Source organism: Ochotona princeps, chromosome X (genome assembly GCF_030435755.1).
Source record: "Ochotona princeps isolate mOchPri1 chromosome X, mOchPri1.hap1, whole genome shotgun sequence".
In the NCBI taxonomy this organism is placed as follows: Eukaryota; Metazoa; Chordata; class Mammalia; order Lagomorpha; family Ochotonidae; genus Ochotona; species Ochotona princeps.
In genome coordinates, this window is record NC_080865.1 from 62,097,288 (window position 1) to 62,124,801 (window position 27,514).

Sequence of the window (27,514 nt, forward strand, 5' to 3'; positions counted from 1 at the left end):
TCATGTCCCAGATTAGGGTATCTGGCTTTAATACTTGGCTCCAGCTTCCTGCTAATGCAGAGCCTGAGAGGCACTGGTGATGGCTCAAATACCTGGGCTTCTGCCATATACCTAGGAGACCTGGGTTCAGCTCTTGGCTAGCAGTTGTGGTCCTAGTTTCAGCTTTCATAGACATTTTTGGGAATTAACCAGTAAATGGATGCCCTCTGTCTCTTATAAAAAGGAATGTAGTTATTGCCTTTGGTTGCATAACTGCATCACATCTGTTGCAACCCACTCAAGCAAAATAGCCTGTATGTTCTGCTGCCTGAGTTAGTTCATGACTAATTTATAGCTCTTATAAGTTCATTTTATTGGTGAAGACTAAGCCAGGTGTCTATGCCCTGGTTATAAGGGAGCCTGACAAAGGCTGTTTTATGTATCTTACCTTTGTTAGGCAGGGTTGACAATGTGAGGTTACATTAAAATGTGAAAAGCTTGTTCCAGTGATATAAAAATGTCAAATGAGCACTGGCATCTTTTGGCTGGCATTGTTCCCTTTAATTAAAATTTTTCTCATTCTTTAGGACTCAAATCCTGGACAAGACTACTTTCACCTTTCTGTTCTACAAATGTTTCTATTATAGTTATTTACTCCTACTAGACCATAGATTATCTTTACTTATCCACCAAACACATAGCATTTGCTGAGAATCAGGTATCTTTTTTTTTTGACTTTTTAAAAATTAATTATTATGCATTATGTGACAGTTTCATAGGCTCTGGGAATCCCCCCACCCCGCCCCACGCCCCTCCCCCCTGGTGGATTCCTCCACTTTGGTGCAGTATTACAGTTCAAATTCAATCAAGATTCTTTCCTTGCAAACATACGCCAAACATAGAGTCCAGCTACTTATTGTCCAGATGGGTTGAACAGTTTCTTGGGGAGACCATTTCTGGTCCAAAGTTAGAGCTGGTAGAATATCATCCCAGTCAATTAAGAGTCCCAATATAACATTAACAGCAATTTGTAACATTATGGAATTGACATGGTTTTGCGTAACCAGTATGTTAAAAAAAACCAAAAAACAAGTTGTTAACCACAACCTATGATTTGCTCATTGACATTTCAATTTTAGTTTGTATACAGGACCGGCTGCTATATAGAATCAGGTATCTTTCTAAGTGTTTCTTAAAATATCCATTTTTGAGCATAGAAGAAATGTCAAATTTTCATTCTGCTAGCCATCATGTGATAACTGTGGTACATAACTGAAGCTGGTAAATATGGATCCTGAATTTGAAAAGTGAGAACGAAAATAAAAGCATGACTCAGTCATGCCACTTTAAGACACTATTGGTATTCTGTTGTACATACATCACATCCTGTTCTCCAAGGGAAAAATTTGCAAAGATTAAGCTGCCATAAGGTGGACTGTGCTGTGAAGGTAGTGAGTTCCCTGTTATTTGAAATGATATGGTACAAAGATGATCATGTGTGGACTATATTCAAAGGCTCTCCAGCCTAATTTCTATGATTCTACTGTAATTCAGTACTGTTGGATCCTGTGTGAGAGATGGAGATGTAAAGATATCTTCTACCTTCTAGTAAGCTATTAGCAAATAAGTTATACAAATGAGAAGTAAGATATAAAATGGAACATGTGGGGGCAGAGAGAGTACTTTAGGTTATTGGGAAGAAAGAACCTGCATATACATATGCAGTTTATAGGCATTGATTATGAATGGATCATATGAGTCTGTGTTGAGTGCAAATATAGACAATGATCTTGTCAGTGAAATTATATTCAATAGGTGGATTCAGTTTAATTGCTTTTCTTGGTGCCCTCAATCATTGTCACATAGAAATCTAAAATATTTTTAATTGTGTTCTTATTGCTAAATAGTTTACTTGATTTTTTTAAAAAAATATATATTTTTTACAAATTAACTTGCATGTATTAGCGAGATAATGTGATATTTTTCCATTTCTAGCTGATTTCATTTAACCCAATGTCCTCAGTTCTATCCACTTTGCTGCAAAGGACAGCATTTCATCTGTTATATGGTTGGAAGGTAGTCCATTGAATGTATATACATGCATATATATTTACGTATATATATACACACACACACACACACACTTTATCCAGTCATCCATTGATGGACCCTTTCGCTGATATCCTATCTTGGATATTATGAAGAGAGTTATAATAAGCATGGGAATGCACATATCCTAAACCATAAGGATTTTATATCTTTCATATATATATTTTTTCCATGAATAATATACAGATATAAAATGTATATGTGTATACCATGTAGTTGGATTGTTGGAGCTGAAAACTAAATAGCATGATTTGATTATTACAAAATATATACTTGTATTGAAATATAACATTGTGTTTTACAAATATATACAACTATGTGTCAAGCATAAAACTTGAATATTTTAAAAATTGTGATACAGCTCATTTGCTACAAAATTCACATTTTAAGACTGTACAATTTAATGTTTTTTGGTATATTCTAAGATGTATTCAAACATCATTAAAAAATTTTTTTTGTGTTACCCCAAAAGACACATCACATTTATAAGCAAGCATACCCCAAATTCTTGCTTTCTCCTCTCCCTGACAACCTCTCGTCTGTTGCCCTTTTACATTTGCCTGTTCTGGGTATTGAATATCAGTGTAATCGTTCAATAGTTGATCTTTTGTGACTGATTTCTTTCACTTAGCATAATGTAATTGCAGGGTTCATTTATGTGACTATGTGTATCTGTGCTCCTTTTGTGACTGAATACTGTTCTGTTGTGTGGCTGTGTCACCATTTTTGTTTTCCCAATCATCGGTTGATTCATATTTGGGTTATTTAATTCAGTTTGCTTCTGATGAATAATGCTTTTGTGAACTCTCACGTGAGAGAGTAGAGATATGTTTTCATTTCCTTTGTGTATGTAAGCTAAGTTGTAAGATAACCATGTTTGTTTTTCAAAGTGATTGTATCATTTTATATTCCTACCAGGAATGTGTGAAGGTTCCGATTTCTCCATGTCTTTGGTAGTATTATTGTTCATCATTTTATGATAACTGTAGGAATGAAGTGGTATCTTTGTGCTATTGATGTGTGTTTTTCAAAATGAGAAATAATCAAAATCCTGTGCTTGTTGGCCACTTGTGAATCCTCTTTACAAAGATACCTATTCAAATTGTTTGTAAATTTTGATGAGATTATGTTCTTTGTTGACTTGCAAGAATTTATATATCTGGATACACATCTCTATCAGCCATAGGAGTTGTAGACATTTGCACTGATAATATAGGGTTGACATTTCACTTCACTTTTTGCATTTTGAAACGCCATCATTTCCACTTTGAGTTTGTGAACTCCTGAAGGGTGTCTTTGTATGTTGTCAAGGATACTGTGTTTCAAATGAAGAAAATCATGTAATTAAAGTGTTATTTGTGTGTATATAGATTCTCAATGAAATTAAACCTTGTTGAATCTCAAAAAATATGTTCTTTTAAGTGAAAGAATGATTTTTTGTCCCAATACAGATAATTATATATTTAGTTTTAAACTTTTTTCTAATATGGCAACTTCTTATGAATTTTCCTTCAATGACACATTGTGGATGAAAATTCCCTGTTAATTTTCAAATCACATTTGCTTTCCTTGATAATAAACGTGTTAATGAAGTGTATGGGAAATAGTCAGTTCAGTGATTTGTGTGTGCATGTGTGTGTATTTGTTTTTGCTATTAAGATAAATAGCTTTACTAGGACTGTAAAATGTATAGCAATTGTTCAAAAAGTTTACATAATATAGAGTAAAAATGTTTATTTTAGTAAAAAATTTAGAAATCTATGCAAATAAAGTGTGAAAGTATGGGAAATGTATATTATGCAAAAATGGTGCATGGATTTCAAGATTATTTTACTTTTATTTATTTAAAATTTTTTTTTGTAGTCAAATACATGTCTTTTCATTCTCCTACCACTTTATGGAAGTTACTCTCACATGTTTGTGCTATAAATTGCGAGTTTAGGCTGTAAAATAATTTCATTTTTTTGCTGTTTCTGCTCATTAGTTGGCTAGGTAGATAAAAACTATGAATATATGATAAAAATTTACATAAGATTATGTTATCCAGAGTGAGAAATAATAGGAAGTATTTAAAGGAAGGGTTGTTTTTGTTGGTCATAGCATAGCATGACTTAATATTTTAAGAAAAATTAATTATGATTATTGTACACTTTTGAAACTCTTTGGCCGAGGTTTATCAATGCTCACAGTTAATGTTCTTTCTAACAGGAAGACATGAACCTTAATGAAGAGAAAAAGGCTCCTTTACGAAACAAAGATTTCAGCACAAAGCGTGAGATGGTTGTCCAGTATATTTCTGCCACTGCTAAATCTGTAAGTAGGGAAACTTTCCCAGCACCAGCAGAATGAACTTCTCATTATTTATTTTAAAATATGCACAAGCCAGAGATCTTCTAATTCTTGCCTTGAAATAAAAAGTTTACTATGCACAAAATTATTTCCATATGCATGTTTATACATCTAGTATCTTTTGAAAACAGTTCTTTGTGAGAAATGAGATTTTCATTATTGTATACAGGACAGACTAACAATGATGGAAGAAGCAGAGGAAGAAAAAAGGATAGAATAAATTCAGGGATTTGGGGCCTGAGGTTTTGTGCACTCACTAAAGACTGAATATTTTGCAGGTATTCCAGTTAATATTCAATTTGCTAGATGACAGTCTGGGATTTTGAGGGAGAAAACACAGAGCATAATTAGCCTTAATTAAGTTTACATTGAAGTTACATGTCTGGTGTCTGCTTTATTGTAAATTTTAGCTATGTTGTTAATATGTAGTTTTGTCAGTTCTTTCCGATATGCAGTATAAACTCTGAAAACAGCCTTGTAATTGTTACTTTACAATTTTATTTAATGTAAAGGACGGCACTTAAGAGTAGCTTTAATCAAATCTTTTTGTGTGTGTCTCAAGACTTGAAAACATGTGTCATTGAAAGGACTTGTTATCAATGCAAAATTTTAGCATTTTAATGCAGTATTTTTCTTTATTGATTTCCTAAGGTGTTTCTCAAAATAGCATTTGAATATTTTTTCTGGGGTGTAAGGACGTAAGACAAAATGTTATTTTGGTTCTGTAAAGAAAAATAACTATATATATGTGTGTGTGTATGTATGTGTATGTATATACATGCAGTGGTTTTGTGTTCATATATGTGGCTATGTATGTGTTTTTATATACATGTACATGTATACATTTTTAAATACTGACTTTCAGAAAATTGACTACTGAAGACAAGAGTTTTTGTTGGAAAAATACATGCTAAAGTTATATAGCTTCTCCTATTAGTGCTATTATCAATTTACAGTAATTCTAGTGGCAATTACAAATGCAGTTTGCCCTGAAATCTCTGATTATATTGATTCTATATTGTACATTAACAAGCCAAATCTGAATGCTGAGCTGTTTAAACATAACGCATTGCAGCTCTGCCAGAACAGAGCAACAGCATGTTTTTAAATTTGCTTCTAGTATCCAAGGGCAGAAATGTTTCAAGCGATAAGTGAAATTTGCCATGAGCATCGTTTTCAATAGAATTAGGTGATGCATAGGGTTTTACTTTGAAATCCTGACGAATCTCTTCTCATTTTGCACTCGAGTTATTGTTCACAGTGAAATGCTTAAGGAAATGCAGGGTGTGCATTCAGTCTTATTTTTCAAACACCTAAAGGCAAATACAGTAGTAAAACTATGTAACTAAATCTGAGTGCAAAAAAGATCATATGAATAATCATGTGGTGTTTTAAAGATTTTTGTTAATGTCCGACTCATTTGTTTGTGTAAGTGCTACTGCATATAATGAAGATCACATGAAGCTTTTATTCCATGGCCTTTTATTATTCAGTTTTGATCCATCCGAATTTAATTTATCCTCTTAAGTTCCCCTTCAACTTTACTGTAGAAATGCACTTTAAGTTATATGCTCATTTTTCAGATTAAAATATAAAGGCTTCTGTAAATATTAGATGAATCCATTTGAATTGATTTATTCAAGAGAAAGAATTTGAATGTTTCTCAAAAGACTTGAAAATGCCACATTTAAGACACTAGTCTTAAATAGGCACTATTTAGTTTATGAGCCTGATTTCAGCATACCCCATTCAGTATACATCAGTATACCTGACATACGTTTAGTACTTTCATAAGAGTTTCAATATTATTCATTTTTTGCTAATATTTTTATGGTCCAAATATTATGATGGAAGAAAGTTTGTTGACAAGCATATTTTGAAGCTTTCTCACCTTGGGGAGACATTAATTAGTGCTGTACTTTTTTATCATTAACAATATGAAAAATGTTTATGCAATTTCCTTTTGGAAGTGAGAATGGCATTCAGTGACAAACACTCTAATCCTTTGACCTTCTTATGATCACAATAAAATTTGTACCTATTATAACCAAATGTATGAACTGCTTACCTGTGAATAACCAGTTTCTATCATAGTTTTTCAGCAGTTTTTCAGTAGGCTTTAAATACGTTTTGTATGTCTTTTACTTTTTTTCCCTTGTTAATGTTTTCATTACACTCATCTACTTATTTAATAGAAATATTTCCTCATTTTAAGCCTATGTGATTAAAGCCGCTACTTTATGAAAATGTTTTACGAGTAGTCACAGTTTTCATCCTGGAGCAAAAATAAAGTCAAGGGCTAGAGTCTCTGGTAGAAAGATGTTGGTTATGGTTACCTGTAAAACGTATGAGAATTATAGTTAAATTGACATAAAAACTGTGCATTTTCCCCCTTAACACATGCATTAGTCATTTTTGTATTGCATCTGAAATCAAATAAACAAGACATGAGTTCAACAAGAAATGTCCATCGTGCTCCTGGGATCCTGGGTAAGGATACAAAAGCATACCTACTTGTGGTCCAATCCTATCCTGAAGCAAACTCATTTTTTTTTTGTTTCAACTTTGCTAAAACTAATGTGCAATACAGAGCTATAATGCAAACTATGAAGTGATGAGGGAAAATCTTAATTTTTTGATTCTGTTGTAAAGTTGTATCAGTGTTTAATTTGAATAGCTCTGTCAGTTATAAATGAACATTAAAATAGGAGAATGCAAAAGAAGCTCTTTGTATTTATCCTCCAGGATTTTGATTTTTCTGCTCTGCACAATGTATGGTTATGGAACTGACTTAAGGTCATTCCTAGATAATTTTGAAAAATAATCTGGAATAGTTTATTTTTAGAAGACCAGCATATGTTTTAAGGGATGGAAACTCATGCCTTATTAATATTGCAAAACGTATCCTAAGCAATTCATAATCCTGAAATAGATGAAGCATAATGATGATTTCAGTGGGATCTTGTATGCATTGAATAGTATATATAGACATTTATTGAGGAAAAATTGCTCACCTAAGATTAGCTTGCCAAATGCCAATGTACTTATTAGATGATTGAGAGACTAGTTTGTTGTTAGCTTAAATCAGTCTTTTGAGATTTCAAACTATGTGAAGTTTTTCAGTTTTAGAAGGCCAATGAGGAATATCATTGATTCAATAGTTGTTTTCAATAGGAAATAACTTTTTTTAAAAAATAGTAATACCACTTACATCTACAGATTTACTCAATTGACCTGTGTAACAAGCAGTTACAAGTTGTAGTACATCTATGTGTGCCTGCATGTACATTTAGTATGGTTTTGCTTTTGTCATTTTGATACTTTGTTTCACAGGTCTTTTTCAGGGGTGATCCGGATATGATGATATATTTGAACCCAGACATAACCAAACTAGTTTCCCTGGCTAATCAATCTAGTCTAATGCTGTATGTGCTTTAGCTAAGTACAGTTATTTTACAATCCAAATGAATCATTAAGTGGATCATATGCTGTTTCTCTGAGTATAGACTTGCTCTAATTGTTAAGACAGGCTTGAATTCTTTTTCTCTTGTCTGTGCTAAATAAATAAGGAACACCTATGACCTCTTTCTTTTTGGGTGGGAAGAAATGATTTACATCAATAGCATATCTTTCAATGCAGAAGATTGTTAATAGTACCAAAGAGGCTTTTATTCAACTGAATAATGAGTGCCTGTAAATAGGTTATTGAATGGTTATTAAAGAAAGCTGGTTCTGCATATGGAAAATGATAGTTTTCTGTAGTAATTTACTTGGAAACTCTCATATCTTTTAGTATCTTGTGATATCCTCCTCAATTTAGGATTCTTACTGAGGTTTCACTAAAATCTGATTTTTATTTGTAATGTACTAGCTGATAAATAGAACACATTGTTACAGTAACTACTGTAAGATTAATGGTTTTAGATTGTGGTTTAGCTCTTTTTTTTAAGACACTGCTTGTTATGCCAAGTATGAGAACTTGATAACAATGAATGATTCGGACTACGACATTAGATTATGTATTGGACATTTACTTCTTGCTTTTTAGAGCAATTCTGCCTCTAAGAAATTGTCTTATCTCTTATTCATTAGGATGCTCACTCAACATTGTGATTTTAAACTGTTTTTTTCTTATGAATGTGGGCATATTTAGTTTCTTTGTCTTCCCATTATACAGAAAACTCAGATGTTATAATAGAAATGCTGGGGTGACCTAAAAAATGAAAATAATAAGCAATATATCTTCTTGTAATTTCCAAGTATAAAATAAAATAGTATTATCCATAACAATGTAAAGTATCTTAGTTTTCAACCTGAAGTTCTTTTCTGATCTTAATACAAACTTTAGATGCAACGTTAAAATTTTACCTGTTAAAATAAGAAAAGGAAAAGAAGGAATATTTGGGAAAAATAAATTTTCCATTGGTAATTTTGAGGGGCTATAAGCTAGTAAAATATCTTATGTCTGATTACATTTAATCTTGTATTAGTTGATGTTTAGATTGTAGAATATGAGAATCCTATTATAGGGCATTTTAAAAAATCCAAAACAGGGATTACCCTTTATTTGGAGATCTTTACCCTACAGACTTTACGGTTTTGAAATATGATAGAACTTAGTGTTGGTATGTTTGATTTAGCTTTAGGTCTAAAGTATTAGAAGTATCAACAGAGTTAGCTATTTACTAATTTACTAAACACTTAACTTCTGTCAAGCTTCTGATTACTAATATTGTTGCTGTTTGTTTTTTTTTACACTGTAACCATTCTACGTTGACCACTCCATGCAGATAGTTGGAAGTAAAGTTACGGTGAGTACAAAAGACGTGTTTTACCCTTAGATAACTTTGTGCTTTGGGGAATTAAGATTTTTTTTAGCTTATAGTATTTAATATTTTTGCTTCCTCTTTTGGGGTGTATCTTACTAAGGCACTGATTTTAACATCAGATGATTAGAATTTTGCTGTGGTAAGTATTTTTTTCCTGTAGTTATGGGAACTGTTTATGTATTTAGAGTAAGCACCTAATTGCTTTTCGGGGCCAGGGAGTATTGTGTTTTTGCCAGTCTTTTGGATTGTGAAGAAACTGTGCGTTTTATCTCAACTTTCTAGTATGACAGAGGCATGACTGCTAAATCTTTGTTTTTGCTAATATGAAATTTTATTGAAGCATTTCATTTTGATTTTTGTTTCCCTGAGCACATGTTGTAGTTCGAAAGACCCTTGTCTTGTAGTTAGGAGGCCTGGATGCTTGTTTTGAGTACTCCTATTCAGCTCTCTGACTTTGGGTAAATTACGCAATTTCTCTGGGGTTCAATTATTAAATGGGTAAACTGAAATGATTCACTTAAATTATATCTTAGGATTCTTTCCATTGCTGTCATGTAAGTGTGTTATATTCAAGGCACTGTATTTTAGTGCTATAATTACATGACACACTATTATGTAATGGGTTAAAAGTTCCCTGTATTGTGACTGAGGACTGTTGGTAATTGCCTTGCTTTTATGAGTAAATATTTAGAGGATAGAGTAAGAAACACAATCTTTGTTTAGGGAAACAGGTAGCAAACATGTTTAACATCATAGAGTACTAAGATATCTAGAATGGTAAGTGTATTTAACATTTGTTACAGTTTTTAAAAGTGATATCTTTATTTTTACAAATTGTACGTTTATGGGAGAAGGCTATCAGCAGTCTGAACATTTTGAATCAGCATATATTTATTTAATACCTGTTATATGAGAAAAACTATGCTAGGTACATGGATGACTGGAAAATAGGTGTAAGGTAGGACCTTCTAGTTGATACATGTTGAAATAAGCAAACCTTAAATTGTGAAGCTGAAAATACATATAGTACAAATGGCATAAGTAGGAGAGGAAAATTAGAGTAAATAGTGAAAACTGCTTGAAAATATCAAGTTAAGTTGAACATTCAGAAATAGTTATGATAACGGCAGTTTGACTAAGACGATACTATGGAGCAATGCTCAGGTGCTGGATGTAATAATATATGCAGAGATCTGGAAAGAGAGCCCAACCATGCATGTGGAGAACAAAGAAGAGAAAGGTGGGGGATGAGATTGACTTTCCTGGAACAAAGAATCTTCATGGGAAAGATGAAAACAGTGATTTGAATGAGGATCCTGAGGTTCAGTCAGACACTCTTTGACCTTGAGAGTAAAGTGCTTAAAGTGGGGCTTGGAAGGGTGGGAGCAGCTAGTGCGATGACTCAGTAGCTAAATGCTCACCTTGCAAGCACCTGTATCCCATGTGGGCACTGGTTTGTGTCCTGATTGCTCCACCTTTCATCCAACTCCCTGCTTGTGGCCTGAGGAAGCAGTAGAGGATGGCTCAAAGCCTTGTGACTCTGCATCTGTGTGGGAGAGCTGGAGGATGCTTCTGGCTTTGGATTGGCTCAGTTCTGGCCATTGCAGCCATTTGATGACTGAGCCAGTGGTTGGAAGACCTTTTCTCTGTAAATCTGATGTTTATTTTCAAGAAAAAGAAAGAAATCATAAAAAAGCAAGGTAGGGCTTAAGGGAAGAAAATTTCATAGGTTAATGGGCTGGATTAGGCTGTTGGTTGTTAAATTTCTTTTTCTTTTTTTTTTTTTAAAGATTTATTTTATTTTTATTACAAAGTCAGACATACTGAGAGGAGGAGAGACATAGAGGAAGTGGAACTGCCGGGATTAGAACCAGCAGCCATATGGGATCAAGGCGAGGACCTTAGCCACCAGGCCACCCTGCCGAGCCCGGTTGTTAAATTTCAAAGTCTATCAAAATGTAAATTTTGTCCTCCTCCCTCAGAACTATGATTGAGACTGAGATGTGACCAAGTCTTTTTTTTTTTGTCTAGCACCATAGGAGATTTTGTTAAGGTAGGCTAAAGAAAAGTCTATCTTAGAAATTATAGATAGAATGAGTTGTTTGGGAGCTACCTAGAACACGTTTTAGTGGCTCTGTTAGGATCTGCTTTAAGCTGGAGGCCAGGCGTGTGAAGGGTAGGATTCAATCAGGAAATTTGGGTTAATACAGAAAGCATGAGCTACAGCTTGCTTTTTTGATCTTGGCACCATATTATGCTAGAAGCCAATAAAATATTACTGATTTTTCCACAACAAATCAGTTATTAAGTTCTGTTGATTATGTCTCCTAAGCAAGTCTCAACTCTTTCCCTAAATTACACTCTTACTTCCTTAGTTCAGTCTCTCACCTTAACATAGCTGTGATTGCTCTAGACTCCTAAGCTGTCTGCTTTTCTCTTACCCTGCCTCTTAATGTTTTACAGTGTTACTAGGGATCACTCTAATTTCATTGACACAACCTTCACATGGCTTGCGCTTGCTCTTTGTCATCTTATCCCTGTCCCCTTTTCTAATTTCATCTTCAGCTGCATTCTTACATGGATGTCCTCCATCCATTTAAAAACACTTGCCATTGCCTTAACATTCTTTTCTTTAATGCCCTTTTCTACTTTGGTATGCACAGCAAGCTCCTGAGTATTCATCAATAATAAGCTTCATGTCAGGAGAAGCTGTGATAGATAAGCCCTTTCTTTCCATAGCACTGTTGCATATAGCTGTTAAAATATTTCCTGTATTTACTATAGTAAGATATATATCTTACTATATATATGCATATATATATGCATACATGTATGTATGTATTTTTCCCCAGTGAGCATAGTTTGTGCCATACAGAAACTAGATCTAATGGGGGGAGTGGAAGACCAGAAAGTAAACCGAATGAAGATAGAGGTTGAAGATGTGACATAGTAAAAATCAAAAAGTGACAGTTCAGCAGGATGTATGTGGTCCATATTTATGGTTCCTAGACTGTTTGGAAAGATGATATAATTACATGATGTTAGTTTCATCCACAATATAAGCTATTTCATGCTGATTGTATTGTGACCTATCTCATATTTCAGTGTTGGAATTCTGCTATAAAGGAAGGAAACTAGGAAACAGCTTCTTGAGGAAATGATGGTGGGTTTGCTTCACAGTTTAGGTTGGAAAATTGCCTTATGGAAGACTTTTTTGTTGTTTTCATGCAACTAGCAAAACGAATGAGAAAATGATATATAAAATCACTCTGGTGAAAGGCATGTACAAAAAATATATATGTGTAATGGTTTCATTAATCTTCAAAAAACAGGAGCTGTTTGTTTCTGCACAAAATGATCAGGGAGGGCTTTCTTAGAGGTGTTCCAGAGAGAGAAGAAACTCTAGGATAACTGCTTTGAGTGTTGTGGTTTCCTAGATGTATTTTAAAAATACATTGGTGAAAGTTTGAGTGATATGAAATCCAGATAAAAATTGGAAACATAAAATATATAATGAACTAGGTCTGTGTGGTCATGTTTTTTCTTTGTCTTTCTGGTGTTGATTAGAAGCAGAAGTGAAGGCTTTTGAAGCCTTCCTAATTTTGAACTACCATCAGCTTTACTTTGAACTATTTTTCTTTGTAAATTTTACTTTAAAACTCAAACTAGAAAACTGCCTGTTATCTGAACATAACCACCCCCTTAGCCTCAGACAGTTTTGCTTCTGACTTTGCTCCTGGAATCCTTTTTTATATAGAATTTTTTTTCTTTGTAAGCATTCTGCCCATCTCCACAGCTCTTTCATGATGCCTGTGTTGATCTTGATCCCCAATTCCCTCTTTCTACCTAGTAATTTGTCTGAACTCCAATAACATGTTATTTTTAACTCTCTTATAAAATCTGTTTCTACTTTATAGCTCCTGTTAGGCAATTCTTAAAGACATCTTCAGTAATTTCATTTAGCTTTATAGTAATTTACGTCCTTGAATAAAACACTCCATCATCCTATATATCTGCCTTTTTTGGGGTTGTTGTTCAAAACAAACTTTATCAACACTGCAAATAGACATAATGGATTCGGAAGTAAATGGACATGGTTCCTGTTCTGATTCTGCTATGTCCTAGCTGTTTAGCCTTTACTAATTCAAGTAAGCTTTGTGCAGTTTATGCTCCTCATGGACAAAATGAGCATGATGATACTAAATTCAGGATCTTTTTGACGATTTTTATTTATATTTCATGTATTGAGATATGAAGAAACTTATAAAAAGTAGGTCAGAATTAATTTTTAGTGGACATGTTCAGTTCTGCAAAATATGTATTTTGTGCACCTCCTTTGAGGTGGTGCATAAAAGACACTACTTCCAGCACTTTCTCAGGCTTTTCCTTCCTTGGAGCCACCTCCTGTTGCTATTGTAGATCTCATTCTTTCTTAAATTTCCTCGGGGTTTTCCTCCCTTGGAGTCCTCCTGTCACTATGAGAGGGGACCTACCTTTCATGCAGTAAAATAAATCTTGCTTTGCACACTTAAAAAATTTTGATGTGAAAGGCATAAAACAAAGAGTATATGGTTAAATGATAGGTAATACCAGGAGTCTTTTTTTTTCTGTCTGTATTTTCTGATGAGTATGCAACATACGTGGTGTTTGAAGATTTTTTTTAGGGAAAACTAGGAATTTTACCTGGACTGAGAATGTTGGGAAGAATTCAGATTGCTGTTGAAAGAAAAAATATTTGCCTTAATTTTTGTAAGCTGTGTGTTATGTGATGTGGATTATTGCTGGACCTTGAGAAAATTTCACATGTAGTCTCAAGATATCCTTAATAAGATTATTTTAAAGATTTAATGCAATTCTGGATGATTCAATATGGATACTGTTTGTGAAGGAAAATGATGAATTATCTTCCCTTTTATATATCTGAAATTGCAAAGAAAGTGTAGAATAACGTAAAGATTGAAAAAACTAATTTTTCCAGTGGTTTCCAGTTCTACATAAATGTGAAAGAACTTTGTGAATCTGTATAGATTTTAGTTTTTAATAAATTTCATGAAACAGATTTATAAAGCAACCAAATAATTACATTTTATTTTCTTGCCAGCCAGGAATAATTTATCCAGATGTAGAAAAACATCTTTTTTTCTTAAAAAAAGGCAAGAATTAGCATGATTGTGTATGAGAACTGGCAAATAGAATTATAATGACTGGATCATAAAGTATTAAATATAAGTTATTTTAATGACATAGCTGAGTTTTTTGGAGATCAGCAGGTGCTCTTGAGCAAAAATACTGTCATCAGAAATATCTGAGTATTGGGCTCGGCAGCATGGCCTAGTGGCTAAGGTCCTCGCCTTGATCCCATATGGCCGCTGGTTCTAATCCCGGCGGCTCCACTTCCTCTCTATCTCTCCTCCTCTCAGTATATCTGACTTTGTAATAAAAATAAAATAAATCTTTAAAAAAAAATATCTGAGTATGATTCCCTGATTCACCAACTCCTTCCTCTCCTATCACCTTGTTAAATGTCTCTAGTCACAGTTTTATTTCTTGAAGAAAAAGTTACTGAGGATCTCTTATGTACCAGGAATTATTCTACATTCTGGAATGATGAATCAAGCAAATAAAGTCCTTGTGGAACTTATGTTATGCTTGGCGAAACATTTACTAAGACACATATGAAACATAATGGCAGGCTTTGTTAAGTGCCATGAAGGAAAACAAAAGCATGATGAGAAAAATGAGAGTAAGGATGTATTATTTTTTACAAATATGATCTCTCTGAACCAATGACATGTCAGCTGGCACCGGAACGAAAATGAAGAGAGACGTGGAGATTTCTAGGTGAGAACTTGATAAGAGGGTACATCAAATGGCAGTGATCTTGATATGCAGGAGTCTTCTTGGAATGTTTGAGGAATAGCAGAGGGCAGTGTCGGTGAAGTGGGGTGTACAAAAGTAATAGGGCATTTTAATAACATCAAGAGTCACTCAAGGTGGCTAAAACAAAGTTAGCAAAATTGTGCATTTGGAAAGGTAAATTCAAGTCATTTCTAGAGAGATCCCAAGGAATTTCTTTATTAAGGATCAATGAGGATCTCTGGAAAGTTTTGAAAATTGAGATGACAAAATCTAAAGTGTGTTTGGGGAAAACTAATGTAATGATGGAGATTGGAGAGGTTAGAGACAAGGGCAGGGAGATCAAGCTGAGGTTGTAGTAGTTTAAGTAATATTATCTCGATGTAGAATATGGTTAGTAGGAACTAAATGGATGGTAGATGAGAGAAAGATTGTGGAAGTAGAATGTGTCAACCATAGTATGCTAAATTTCAAAAATAAAAATAAAGAAGTCAGCCTCAGCAAATTAATAAAATGGGCACAAGAGTTGTATAAATCATTAGTGACTGAAATTTCACTTGTAGGTGACTAAAATTATGAGAATTGATGGAAAAGCCAGGGGGAAGACCAACCTTACAATAAAATGTGATGAATTCAATTAGACCTGTTAATCTAGGAGAAATTAGTAAAATCACAAAATTTAGGACTAAGTAGGCACACTTCTGTAGCTCTTGTAACATTAGCAGTGTAACGTTATAATTTCCCTCTCAATTTCAAACTGTTAGCTTTTGGTACTTTTTGGTATATTGCTGCTGAGATTTTTTTTGGTTACCATTCTTATAACCTTTGTCTGAATATAAACTGATGCCTGAATAGCTTTAGGAGATAATAAAGGCTGTTAATCAAGATGATTTAGTGAACCAAGAAAGACAAGAACCAACCATTTTGGTTGCCTGTTGTATTACCTACCACATTATTGGGAGCACTGCACGAGTGCCCTGCCCTAAGATGGCACCTGGCTCAAGGCCAAGAGGCAGCAGGAAGACGGAAGGACGCAGGTGAGGCAAATCTGCCTCCTCTCGAGGGCCTGGCCTGGAGGTTGCAGGTGAGGCAAATCTGCCTCCTCTCGAGGGCCTGGCCTGGAGGTTGCAGGTGAGGCAAATTTGCCTCCTCTCCAGGGCCTTGGCCAATCAGCACCCGGTGGACCCACGCGAAAAAAGGATGTATAAGCAGCCCGCTTTAGGCGAAAAGGGGGAGCTCGCTTTTTCCTATTCGGGCAGCTACCCTTTTTCATTGGCCTTTGCTTTCCTGGTTCGGCTGATTGTGTGTGTGTTCATGCGGTGTGTGTGATAAACAGTGGGGGTTTTGGCTAAGGGGGAAGTCGAGTTGACTGGCTGGGAGATCGACTGGTTGGAAGAAAAAAGTGCCTCTTGAAGCAGAGCCTGGAGTGTCGGGTGATTTCTTCCGCGGGACGGGAGACCCCGATACCACATGAGTCATATTCTATAATTAAGAGGATATAAGTGGATCTTGCGTTGTTTCTATGTAATCTCAGCAAGAAAACCCCATGGTATTGAAGGTTTGGTGTGAATGTATGTTCCTGTGCCCTAATTGAGGCAGGGAATCATGAGCACTAAGTTAGTAACTACAACTGGACCTTTTTTTTCCTCAAAATACAGGCAAGTGAATTTAATTCCCTGGGCTGGTAAAAGTAGTATTGCAAGTAGGTTGCTTTTAAAAGTATAAACTAGTGGCAAGGATCAAAGTGATAATTTCATAATTTTTAAATGTGTTTCATACTATCAGCACCCTAATAGTAGTTAAATCCGTAAAATTACAATAAGTGTTTTTATAAGATGTCAACCTGCTATTGCATTTATACATTGAAGTTTTATAAGTTTACTAATAGAATACTATACGAGTTTTACCTTATGCAGCATCAAACTTTTCCCTGGCCAGTTATATGAATATATCATGTGAAAAAAGATTGTCATTTTTACCATCTTTTTACTTTTTCTCTTGGTGTAGGCCAGAAGGGGGAGACAAAACACTGATTATTGTAGTTTGAATTTGCAGCTGCATGATGCTAAAGCATTACTTTCGCAATTCAGTTTGATTTTTTTTCTTCTTGTCGGCTTAGACAATTGTAAGAAAATCCCTATTGTAAAAATTTAGTTTCCAGGGTGGGGAACTTTTTGTCAGAAATCTAAATTCAAGATGAGTGAAAATAATCAATGTCATCAGGTTTAACTAGTATATTTAAAAAGGGGAACTCATTTGAATTAAGATGGGAATAAGGACTGAGACTGTTTAATGATGTTGTAATACAAGTAATATTTTAAAAATAGCACAAACGCTATTAACTGCGAGTCTCAGTCTTGCAATTTCACATTCATTATATACAATGCATTGCCAGTTTCCTATTTGCTGATGTTTTAATTCTGGAAGCTGATCTGTGTTTAAACTTGTTTTGTGTAGTGTCACTCAAATATGTTTGGAAAGGATTTATTATTTAAATCTACACCACTGTCTTTCCTTGTGGTATGATCTCATAAATTATGTTACTTGATTATTCAGGATTAATTTCTTGTTTAAGAAATGCTAAAATGATGCAGGTTATGAAATATTAGCAAGTCATCTTACTTTGGCAGTTGGCATTTGGAAATGTCTAAAAAGCAGCATCTGTATTGGCATTATGTTTTGAGATATAGTAAATTGATTGCATTAATATTTATCGATATGGGTTGTTATGTTTCATAATATGTCTTGATACTAGAAATGAAAAGATTTACTTTCTATGTAGATTCCACATTGCAGGTTCATTAGTTTTGTATTTTGTTTGTTATGATCTTACAAATTTCTGTTGAGAGTATTTCTGTGTATGTAATCAGATAAAAAGACTAAATTTAAAGCCTGATGATTTATGTAAGACATTTAAAATGAGTATAGGTCTTTAGGATTGAGTTGATTTTACATTCTGTGTTTTGATCTATGTATCATATTTATATGTATATGTGTTTTATTTGTTGAGTAATATAGTTTCTAAGGTATGTATACTTTAGGAGATTTGTGTAAACTTTTCTGTTACCACTAAAAAAATAGTGTGACACAAAAATATTATCAACTGTTACAAAGCATCCTTAATATGTATCAAAATTTGGGCATTTTTAAAAACATGTTTTGTTTCATTTTCCATTTTTGTTAAGTTTCTTTCTTTGGTTTATCTACCATTAAATCCTAAATCCTAAATCCTAAATCCATTAAATCCTTGGAAAGTGGTTAAAGTGTGACACTGTCCTGTAGAGTTGTTTCTGACAAATAACTCTATGTGGAGTCCTTTGAGTGGTGCTTCCTGACTAATGTATTTCCTGTTAGTGGTCAGCTAATATTCATATTTGAATAGCATCCAGTTTATAAGTTTTTATGAAAGGGTTTGTAGATCATCATCTCTAAATAATGGTCATATGACTAGTGACGTATTTTTTATTAAGTTATCATAGTTCAAATGCCATGTGTTATTGTGGTTGCAAGTGCAAATTCCTTATCAAAAATGCAGCCAGCAAAACAAAATCTTAAAAGCTCTTTCACAGGTAGCAAAAGCTTTCAGGGTTTAGCTTTTGTGCTGATGTTTTTAGAAATTTGTACTACTGTGTTATGATTTTTGTCTTCAATGAACTTGTGATTTAAGAGAAGATAATCTGCTTATTCTGTGTAATTTTTGTGTGTTGAAAGCTACAGTTTTCAAACTCTCAGTAAATCACTTTGTATCGATGAATATGTTTGATAGAGTGGTTATGAATTCAGAGAGCTAAAAGTATGATTGTCGTATATATAGTTAGTACATATGTTTATATTTATCTCTGTAGATATTTACCCATCTGTCCGTCTGTTCTCCCCAAATTAGCTTTAATAGGGTTGTTCTATGTTTGAAAGCTGAGAAATATTACAAGAGATCTGAAACCAAAAAATATTTCACATTTTCTTCTGGCAAGGACTTTTTCTTGAAATGAGAAAAGTTAAAAGTATGAACTAAATTGTATTCGCCCCAAACACTTACAATGTACTAACTCTGAATATCTCAGAATATGGCTGTATTTGGAGATAGGACCTTTAGAAAGATTGAATAAATTAAAACAAGGCTTCTAGAGCAGACCCAATTCCATTCTGTTAACCCAATAAGAGAAAATTTGAACAGAGAGACAAGGATGAACGAGGCAGGCACATAGAGCAAAGGCCATGTGAGGATGTACAATGTAGACATTGTGCAGGCCCAAAAGAGAGACCTCAAGAAACTAAAGTTGCTGGTACCTTGGTCTGAGCCTCAAAAACAGGGAATCAATTTCTGTTCTTTAATTCACTCAATTGTAGTATTTTGCTATTGTAGTCCTTAGCAAGCTAATATAGCATTTAAAATTAAATTTAACACTTAATAATAGCTAACTTTTAAAGAATACTAAGTCCATGCATGAATTGTGCCAAGGAGACTGCATACAAAATTAATTTATTTCTCATAATAATGCGTACTGCCCCCATTTTATAGATGAGTAATATGAGGTTTAAAAAAGCAAGTATACTGTGTAAGTTTGAATTGTATGTTGGAGAGCCAGGATTTGAATCCAGTGATACTAACTTCAAAGCTTGAGTTCTTAACCAATGGTTACCGAAGACTCACTAGATTTAAGGCAATTGTGGATGATGATCAGTACCGTAGGACTGACTTTAACACTGTTAATATTTAAGCCATCACCGTGTGCTAATAGGCAATATTTATTTTCTGCCAACTTGAGAATGGTTTGTCACGTCTACAGCATAAAGAGAACACTGCCCCTGGAAAAGCTGCTGTATTGCAGAACATTAAATGAGCCTCTATGCACTATTGCTCTATGGGCCAAAAATGAGCAGGCATAATCTTTCAATTTTTCAAGCAGATGTTGCAAATAGATAATATTAGCAAACAAACTTTTCTGAGTCTCTTTCATGTCAGGAAAAAGATACTGCTTCTTTATCAGTTAAAATAAAAAAATTAGAAATGTTATTAGTAATGATCTATATTTTGAGCCATTTTTGATATGTGAAATGGACTAAACATGCTTCTTCATTTTATACCATCTGTGTTCACCTTTGTTATGTGCTCTTATATAATTAATTTCAATTAAACATCACTTTTGTTTAATTAGTAATATGTAGTTAAAACACAAGCTCTCAGAGGGCAACAACCATGTCTTAATACACCTTAGACATTTTAAAGTACACTAGACTATACTGGAATAAAATAATTAAGCCTACTTTGTTCAGTCTCTACATATTTACAACCCGAGTCTCACTGAATTACGTATAAACTGAAATCAGAAGTCCTCTTCAGTTGGAAATTTATTCTAGCATCTTTTTTTTTAAAGATTTATTTTTATTACAAAGTCAGACATATAGAGAGGAGGAGAGACAGAGAGGAAGATCTTCCGTCCGGTAATTCACTCCTAAAGTGACCGCAGCGGGCCGGTGCTGCACTGATCCGATGCCGGGAACCAGGAACCTCTTCCAGGTCTCCCATGTGGGTGCAGGGTCCCAAAGCATTGGGCTGTCCTCGACTGCTTTCCCAAGCCACAAGCAGGGAGCTGGATGGGAAGTGGAGCTGCCGGGATTAGAACCGGCGCCCATATGGGATCCTGGGCTTTCAAGGCGAGGACTCTAGCCACTAGGCCACGCCGCCGGGCCCTATTTTAGCATCTTAAAATCATTTCCTTTCTTTCCAAGACCAAAATGAAATTTGTTCCATTACATTTAGTTCTCTTATGATAAGTTTGTTCCTTCTACTGAGGACAGTTTTTCATCAGCACCCATGGAGTCTAAGAATACGTAAATGTTTATGTGATCCATCAGCTCTTCCCCTTCTGAGTTTTCCATGGAGTGGTATCTTTTTAAAATTGCTTTTGGGGTGTCTTTAGTTAGGAATTTCACAACTGTAAATGCCACTTGATAATGCATTGAATGTAATGTTCTTATTCTCATTTTACTTAACAGATACATACTTGCACACGTGTGTGTATGTATGTATGCACTGTTTGATGCCACTTAATTGGCCATGATTGTGATTTTTGTATCCATGTGTAAATTAAATATACTGAGAGGACCCCTGCCTCATTATTTACTATTACGGAGAAACTCCAATAGTGGCTCTTTATCGCATCAGCTGGAATCACCTGAATGCTCAGCATTTTTCTCTGCTCGTTTTGACTCACAATTTTGCATACAAAGTGAGTTGTACCCATAGAAAACCATCATATGAAATAGGTGCCCAGAGCATAGTGTGTAACATAGTGAAAATTAGTATTTGCCTGTTAAAGACTTGGAAATTCGGGTCATGGCTCTCTCTTTTTAAAAATGATTTACTTTTGTTTGAAAGGCAGTTTCACGGAGACAGAAAAAGAGATCTTCATCCTCTGGTTCATTCTCAAAGTGACCACAATGGCCAGAGCTAGGGTAGTCCACAGACAATAGCTAGGATATTCTTCTGGGTTTCCCATATGGGTGCAAAGTCCCAAGGACTTGAGCCACCTGCTGCTTTCCTAGGCCGTAAGCAGGGAGCTGGATTGGAAGTGGAGTGGCTGAGACACTTTTCCTGGTTTGGAAAGCTGGCTCTGCAGGTCAAGGATTAGCCTGTTGAACCATTCTACTAACTGCATGGTTCTGTCTCTTAATGACTGAGTAATTTGGGTTACAATACCCAATGATTTTTAGGTACAGATCTCTTTGTCTATACTTATTCAAGCATTCTCATATTTAGGAAGCACTTTTAAATGTAAGGTATGTTAGATTAAAGTAATTGCAATAATTGTTCAAAAAATGATCAAACTTCCATCCTTACAATCAGTTTAAACCTGTTTTTCTGATGTTTCTTAAAATCCATTTTATATTGATTTACTGGGAAGCAAGATCATTGTGAACATGATAAACCTGAAATACATGCAAGAAAGTCTGTGTTTTCCATTATAAAGAAACACACAAATAAATAAATAAATAAAATATAAAGTTTATTTTGTTGCTTTTTTCATAATGCTTAGAATATAGATTAGGAAAAATTATGCATGTATTTCCTTTTTTTACACCAAATAAACATCCTTGTAAACCCACTTATAAACTTTTGGTAATATTCTTGTATATTTTGAACAAATACTTTGAACCACAACTATTGTCAGCTTCTAATGCACTCAAACATTCATTCCTTTTGCTTAGTGCAGTGCATAGTTTTATCTTCTCTAAAGTGCAAGTCTTCTAAGGCAGTCCCAAAGATCACAGACTGTTTAAAGTCACCCTCCTTATGAAAAGGCACAAGCAGCTGTTCAGATTACTCTGAAACTTCCATCTAAATATTTAATTATCTCCACTCTAAATTGTAGCCTCATGTTCTTTTTCAATTTAATGTGAGCTCCTTTTCCAGCTAAATATTGCATAAACTTTATAAATTAGGGATTCCATAACTATGTCTAAGCTAAGGTTATATGAACTGAAAGGGGAGTAAGTTTCTGAAGCAGTACTTTGAGATTTGTGGTACATGCTGAGCATCCCTAATCTGAAAATCTGAAATCCAAAATGTTTGGATATTTGAAACTTTTGGACAGACTTAAGATTTTCCTGTTAGGCATGTTTAGCCAGTAAAGTTGATGTATATATCCAAAAATCCAAAGAACTCTTGATATCTGAACTGCTTCTAGTCCCAAGCATTCAAATATTTATTTGGGATTAAAAAAAAAGTATCACGAATTAAAAATAAGAGGTTGTATTTCCCTTGAACATGTCATGTAAAGCAAATCCTTTTTAAGTACGTTGTTTTCATGATAAGAGTTATGCAATGAATACCTTCAAAAAGTTAAATAATAGAGTTAAGGGCAGGGAATTAAAAAAATCACTGATATCCTGAGAATCCTGAAAATAAACCATTGTTAATAATTTGATACATTTATATCCAGTAATTTCTCTGCTACATAGTTACATTTTTGAGATTAATATCTCTTTTTGTACCTAAATGTTCGATTCAGAAAGGAATTGCTACTCTATGGTAATGTAAACTGATACAGAAAGATTTGGTAGATTATTGCTTCTCAGAGCAAACTGATATTTTAATGAACCTGGTTTCACTTAATTATATAGTCTGCTTACTGAAAACTCAATGTGTAAAAATGTTTTATGCCCTGAATGGTTATGGCATTATTATATCCTTAGCAGTGTTTAAATTTGTGAAATCTTATAGGCCATTTTAATCTATTTCTCTGAATAGCTTAAAAAACATAATGGTTTATCCGTGATTTATCCCATCATTTGATAAAGTAGACACATTTTCTATTGAGTTAAAAACAGCATTAAATCTCTATTCTCATGTTGGCAACATTATATAATAATACATTTTTCTTTAGGAGATATGAATCAGGAAAAAATCTAGGATTTGAATGGATAGATAGTGGCAGAAAATGTTTCAGTTAAATTTATAAGATTTAAAAAATCTATTTTGGAGGGAGAAGTGTTGAATTATTGAAAATGTTCTAGAGTATTTATTTGTAAAAATTACTTGTATTAGATGACTAGGCTGAAATAGCTTCCAAAACAATTCCATGCTATTGTTTTTAATGTATGCTAATTATAATGTCACATCAAATTGTGAATATGAAAGTACATAATTTTAATTTTATTTTTGAGTTATCACATTTTAAGTAGTTGATTAAAAGTGCTGAAACGATTTTCTCAGCTTTTTTACCTTAAAAATTGACCATTTGAATTTAAGATGACAATTTTGACAGTTAATGCTTCTATTGAAGGAATTGATACATTATTATGTAGTTCCTTATTTTGTCCATCTTGTTTTTGAACTTCTACAACCTAACAAATGCATTTTACATTTTGTTATAATATCTTATTTGGAGAATGTTCAAATATATAGAAACATCACAAAAATATTCCAATGAATATCCTTTAAATTGTCACTCTGATTCTCTGTTAACCTTATACTTTATTTGCTTTATCCTCCCTCTTTTTTTTTAATTTCTCCTTGTTTTCTTTTCAATGTCTTCAGTGCTGACGTAAAATACTTCTTCCCTATATATTTAAGCATGCCATTTCCTAAGGGCAAGCACAGTATAATGATCACATTTGATATTTACCACTGATGCAATGCTATTACATAATTTAGAAGCTATATTCAAATTTTCGAAACTATCACAGCAATGCTCTTTGTAACGTTTTTTCCTTTTGAAGGTTTTATAGCATATTTTTTCTGATTTCTTCATCATGTTATTTAATCTAGAACAATCCTTCTACTTAAAAAAATCATTTTGTTGACATTTTGAAGAAAGCAAGCCAGTTGTTTTGCAGAAGGTTACATTGTTCTCTCTGAATAGGTTACATTGTTCTCCAGTGCAGCCTGTCATAAGGCCCATGGATATAAGTTTGTGCCATTTATGGTGATGTTAAGTGTGATTATTTGTCTATGTAACCAACAACTGTGAACTGTTAAATGTAAATAGTCTGTTCCCCAGCAAAATTTCAATTGCTTTTAACATCCATTGATGAGATTCTTACCTGCATCAGTTATAACTGGGATTGTTACAAAATATTAATTTTCTAAGTTCATCGTTCTATTTTTATTGCCTGATATTCTCCTTTAATGAGGAGCTTTTCTTTCTCTTCCCCTTTTTAATTTTTAAAAAAACAGTAGTATGCACTCACAAATGTTATTTTCAAATTCAATTCAATTCACTCCCATAAACTGTTGATATAAAATCTGTAAAAGCCTTTCATTTGCTTACTGAAAACTAACACACAAGAAAATCAAACAATTAACATCTGTTTGCTTTGTACTGTAATCGTACCCATTCTAGTTCATTAGCTCTCATTTTGCAGGAGTTCAGTTCCCTTCTTCCCCTTTTCCGGAAAAAAAAATATATATATTAGGTACAGAGAAATTTGAAGTAATGAAATGATTGATGTGATACATCAGTTCACTGAAGTTGTTTATTATGGCCTTATAGTTTTTACTGCATAGTCATACTGAGCATTCAAAACATGAAAATCTACTGTTGCACCTTATTGGACATAAAATATTAGATTTGCTATTTGAATTTGCATGCTGCAAGCCATCTTCAGTTTCAGGGTTCACTGCTTAAAAAGTTAAGTCAGCTGAAGCTTATCATTGCTATTATTAAATGTAAATATATAAATACAATGTTTTTTTTTCTGAAAAAATTATGATTTTTTTATAGGGATATGTGTTGCCACGTATCTCAGAACAAGGCTTTTGAAGTTATCATCCTTGCAAGCTGTTTACCTCAGGCTTTTGTAGAAGTGCTTCATGAGTTATGTGTTTCTTTTCTATAAGCCCCCACCCCCAGTCCATTCTTTTCAAAAGAATTCTACTAATTTTAAGAAGACATAAAAGTAGCACCCACATCAGACCTTCAAATTAATAAGTCATAAGACTAGACACATTCTGTTATATCTTCTTTTGAGAAGGTTCAAATATATAGAAACATCACAAAAGCATTCCAATAAATATCCATTAACCTGTCACTCTGATTCTCTAATTGTTAACCTTATACTTTATCTTACCTCTTTTTTTTTAATTTCTCCTTTGTTTTCTTTTTGTCTACAACCTAAATGTAGCTTCTCTTGTATGCTTATTCTAAGATAGTATGAGATGCTATTTTAACACTCTATAGATATTTACAAAAATACAGAGATTTCTTATGATATAACTTGAGCAACATGTCTGAATCATGTGGCTGTTTTATTTCATAGGATGATAGTTCTATGAAAAGCCTGGTGATAAATGTTTCCGTTTACTCATAGTATCTCATTGTTCTTCCGGATTGACTTTTAAGATCAAGTATCACTAATGGAGTACTAGTTTATTGTGCTTGAAAAAAATGGGTAATCTTTTTTTTTTTAATTATTTATTTTTTTTACGTCATTAATTATATTGTATTATGTGACACAGTTTCATAGGTACTTGGGTTCTCCCCACCCCTCCCCAAACCCTCCCACCATGGTGGATTCCTCCACCTTGTTGCATAACCACAGTTCAAGTTCAGTTGAGATTCCCCCATTGCAAGCATATACTAAACATTGAGTCCAGCATCTTATTGTCCAGTCAAGTTCAACGGCTTCTTAGGTATACCCTCTCTGTTCTGAAGACAGAGCCAGCAGAGTATCATCCCAGTCAATTAAAAGCTCCAACATACCATCAGCAAAAATTTACATCATTATGGAATGAATTGACATAGTAATGAGTAACCAATATGGTAAAAGTAAATGCGAGTTCTTAACCACCTTCTGTGACCACCTCACTGACATTTCAATTTTAGTTTATACACAACATATAACATACATAACATAACATGTTATACATAACATCATATCATCTTAAATTAAGGCAAACATGTGTTATTTAACCTTTTGGGATTGGCTCATTTCCCTTAGCATTATGGTTTCCAGTTTGGCCCATTTGGCCACAAAGAACTGCATATTGTTTTTTTTAATAGCTGGGTAGTATTCCATGGAGTAGATGAACCATAGCTTTCTTATCCAATCCTCTGTTGATGGGCCCTTTGGCTGCTTCCATGTTTTTGCAATTACTGATTGTGCTGCTATGAACATAGGAGTGCATGTTGGTTTCTCATAAAACAAGTGTTGTGGATATATTCCTAGGAGTGCTATTGCTGGATCATACGGTATGTTGAATTTTGAGTTGTTTGAATGTTCTCCATACTGATTTCCATAGAGGCTGTACCAGGCTGTAGCCCCACCAGCAGTGGAGTAGGGTTCCCTTTTCCCCGCAACCTCGCCAACAAGTGTTGTTGGTGCTTTTATTCATGTGGGCCACTCTTACTGGCGTTAGGTGGTACCTCATTGATGTTTTAATTTAGATTTCCCTTATTGCCAGGGAACTTGAGCATTTTTTCATATGTTTATTTGCCAAAATGGGTAATCTTGATGAAAACAAAATCTCTTAAAACATTAGAGAAGATATCCATTTCAATATGAGAATTTAGTATACCCATTATTTAAGCTGTATGCAAATATGTTTGACCTTGTGAGTTGCATATGTCTTTTTATTTCCTATTATGGTAAATTGAGCCAGAATTTAAAAATGATTTCTCTCTGATCTTTATGAAGTAAGATAAAGGGTAAAAGTTGGAATTCCTGCTGCCTCAAGTAAAAACAAATATCGTCTGATCAGTCTCTATTAATATGGGTGAAACACGGATCATAGCCAAGTGACCAGGGAGATTTTAGAAGAAAAGTGTATCATGGCATTATATTATTTTTCAGAGTGGACACTGGAACTTTTATTATGTATAAGATCAAGGTAAAGTTTAACTAAAAGTTTTGGAACCCTCAATAAATTCTTTCTTCATGCTGATGGAATG

General features: G+C 33.9%; 1 protein-coding gene across 5 annotated transcripts in view; it reads left to right on the plus strand.

Moving 5' to 3' along the window:
- Positions 1–27,514, plus strand: part of DIAPH2 (diaphanous related formin 2) — an 859,995-nt gene that overhangs the window by 61,440 nt on the left and 771,041 nt on the right. For 3 of the 5 annotated variants that reach the window (XM_058659086.1, XM_058659088.1, XM_058659089.1), the window contains 2 exons: positions 4,297–4,401; positions 9,228–9,248. In XM_058659086.1, coding sequence (XP_058515069.1) covers positions 4,297–4,401; positions 9,228–9,248 — 126 coding nt within the window. The remainder of the gene's footprint in view (positions 1–4,296; positions 4,402–9,227; positions 9,249–27,514) is intronic. The other 2 variants (XM_058659087.1, XM_004590122.3) reach the window with 1 other exon arrangement.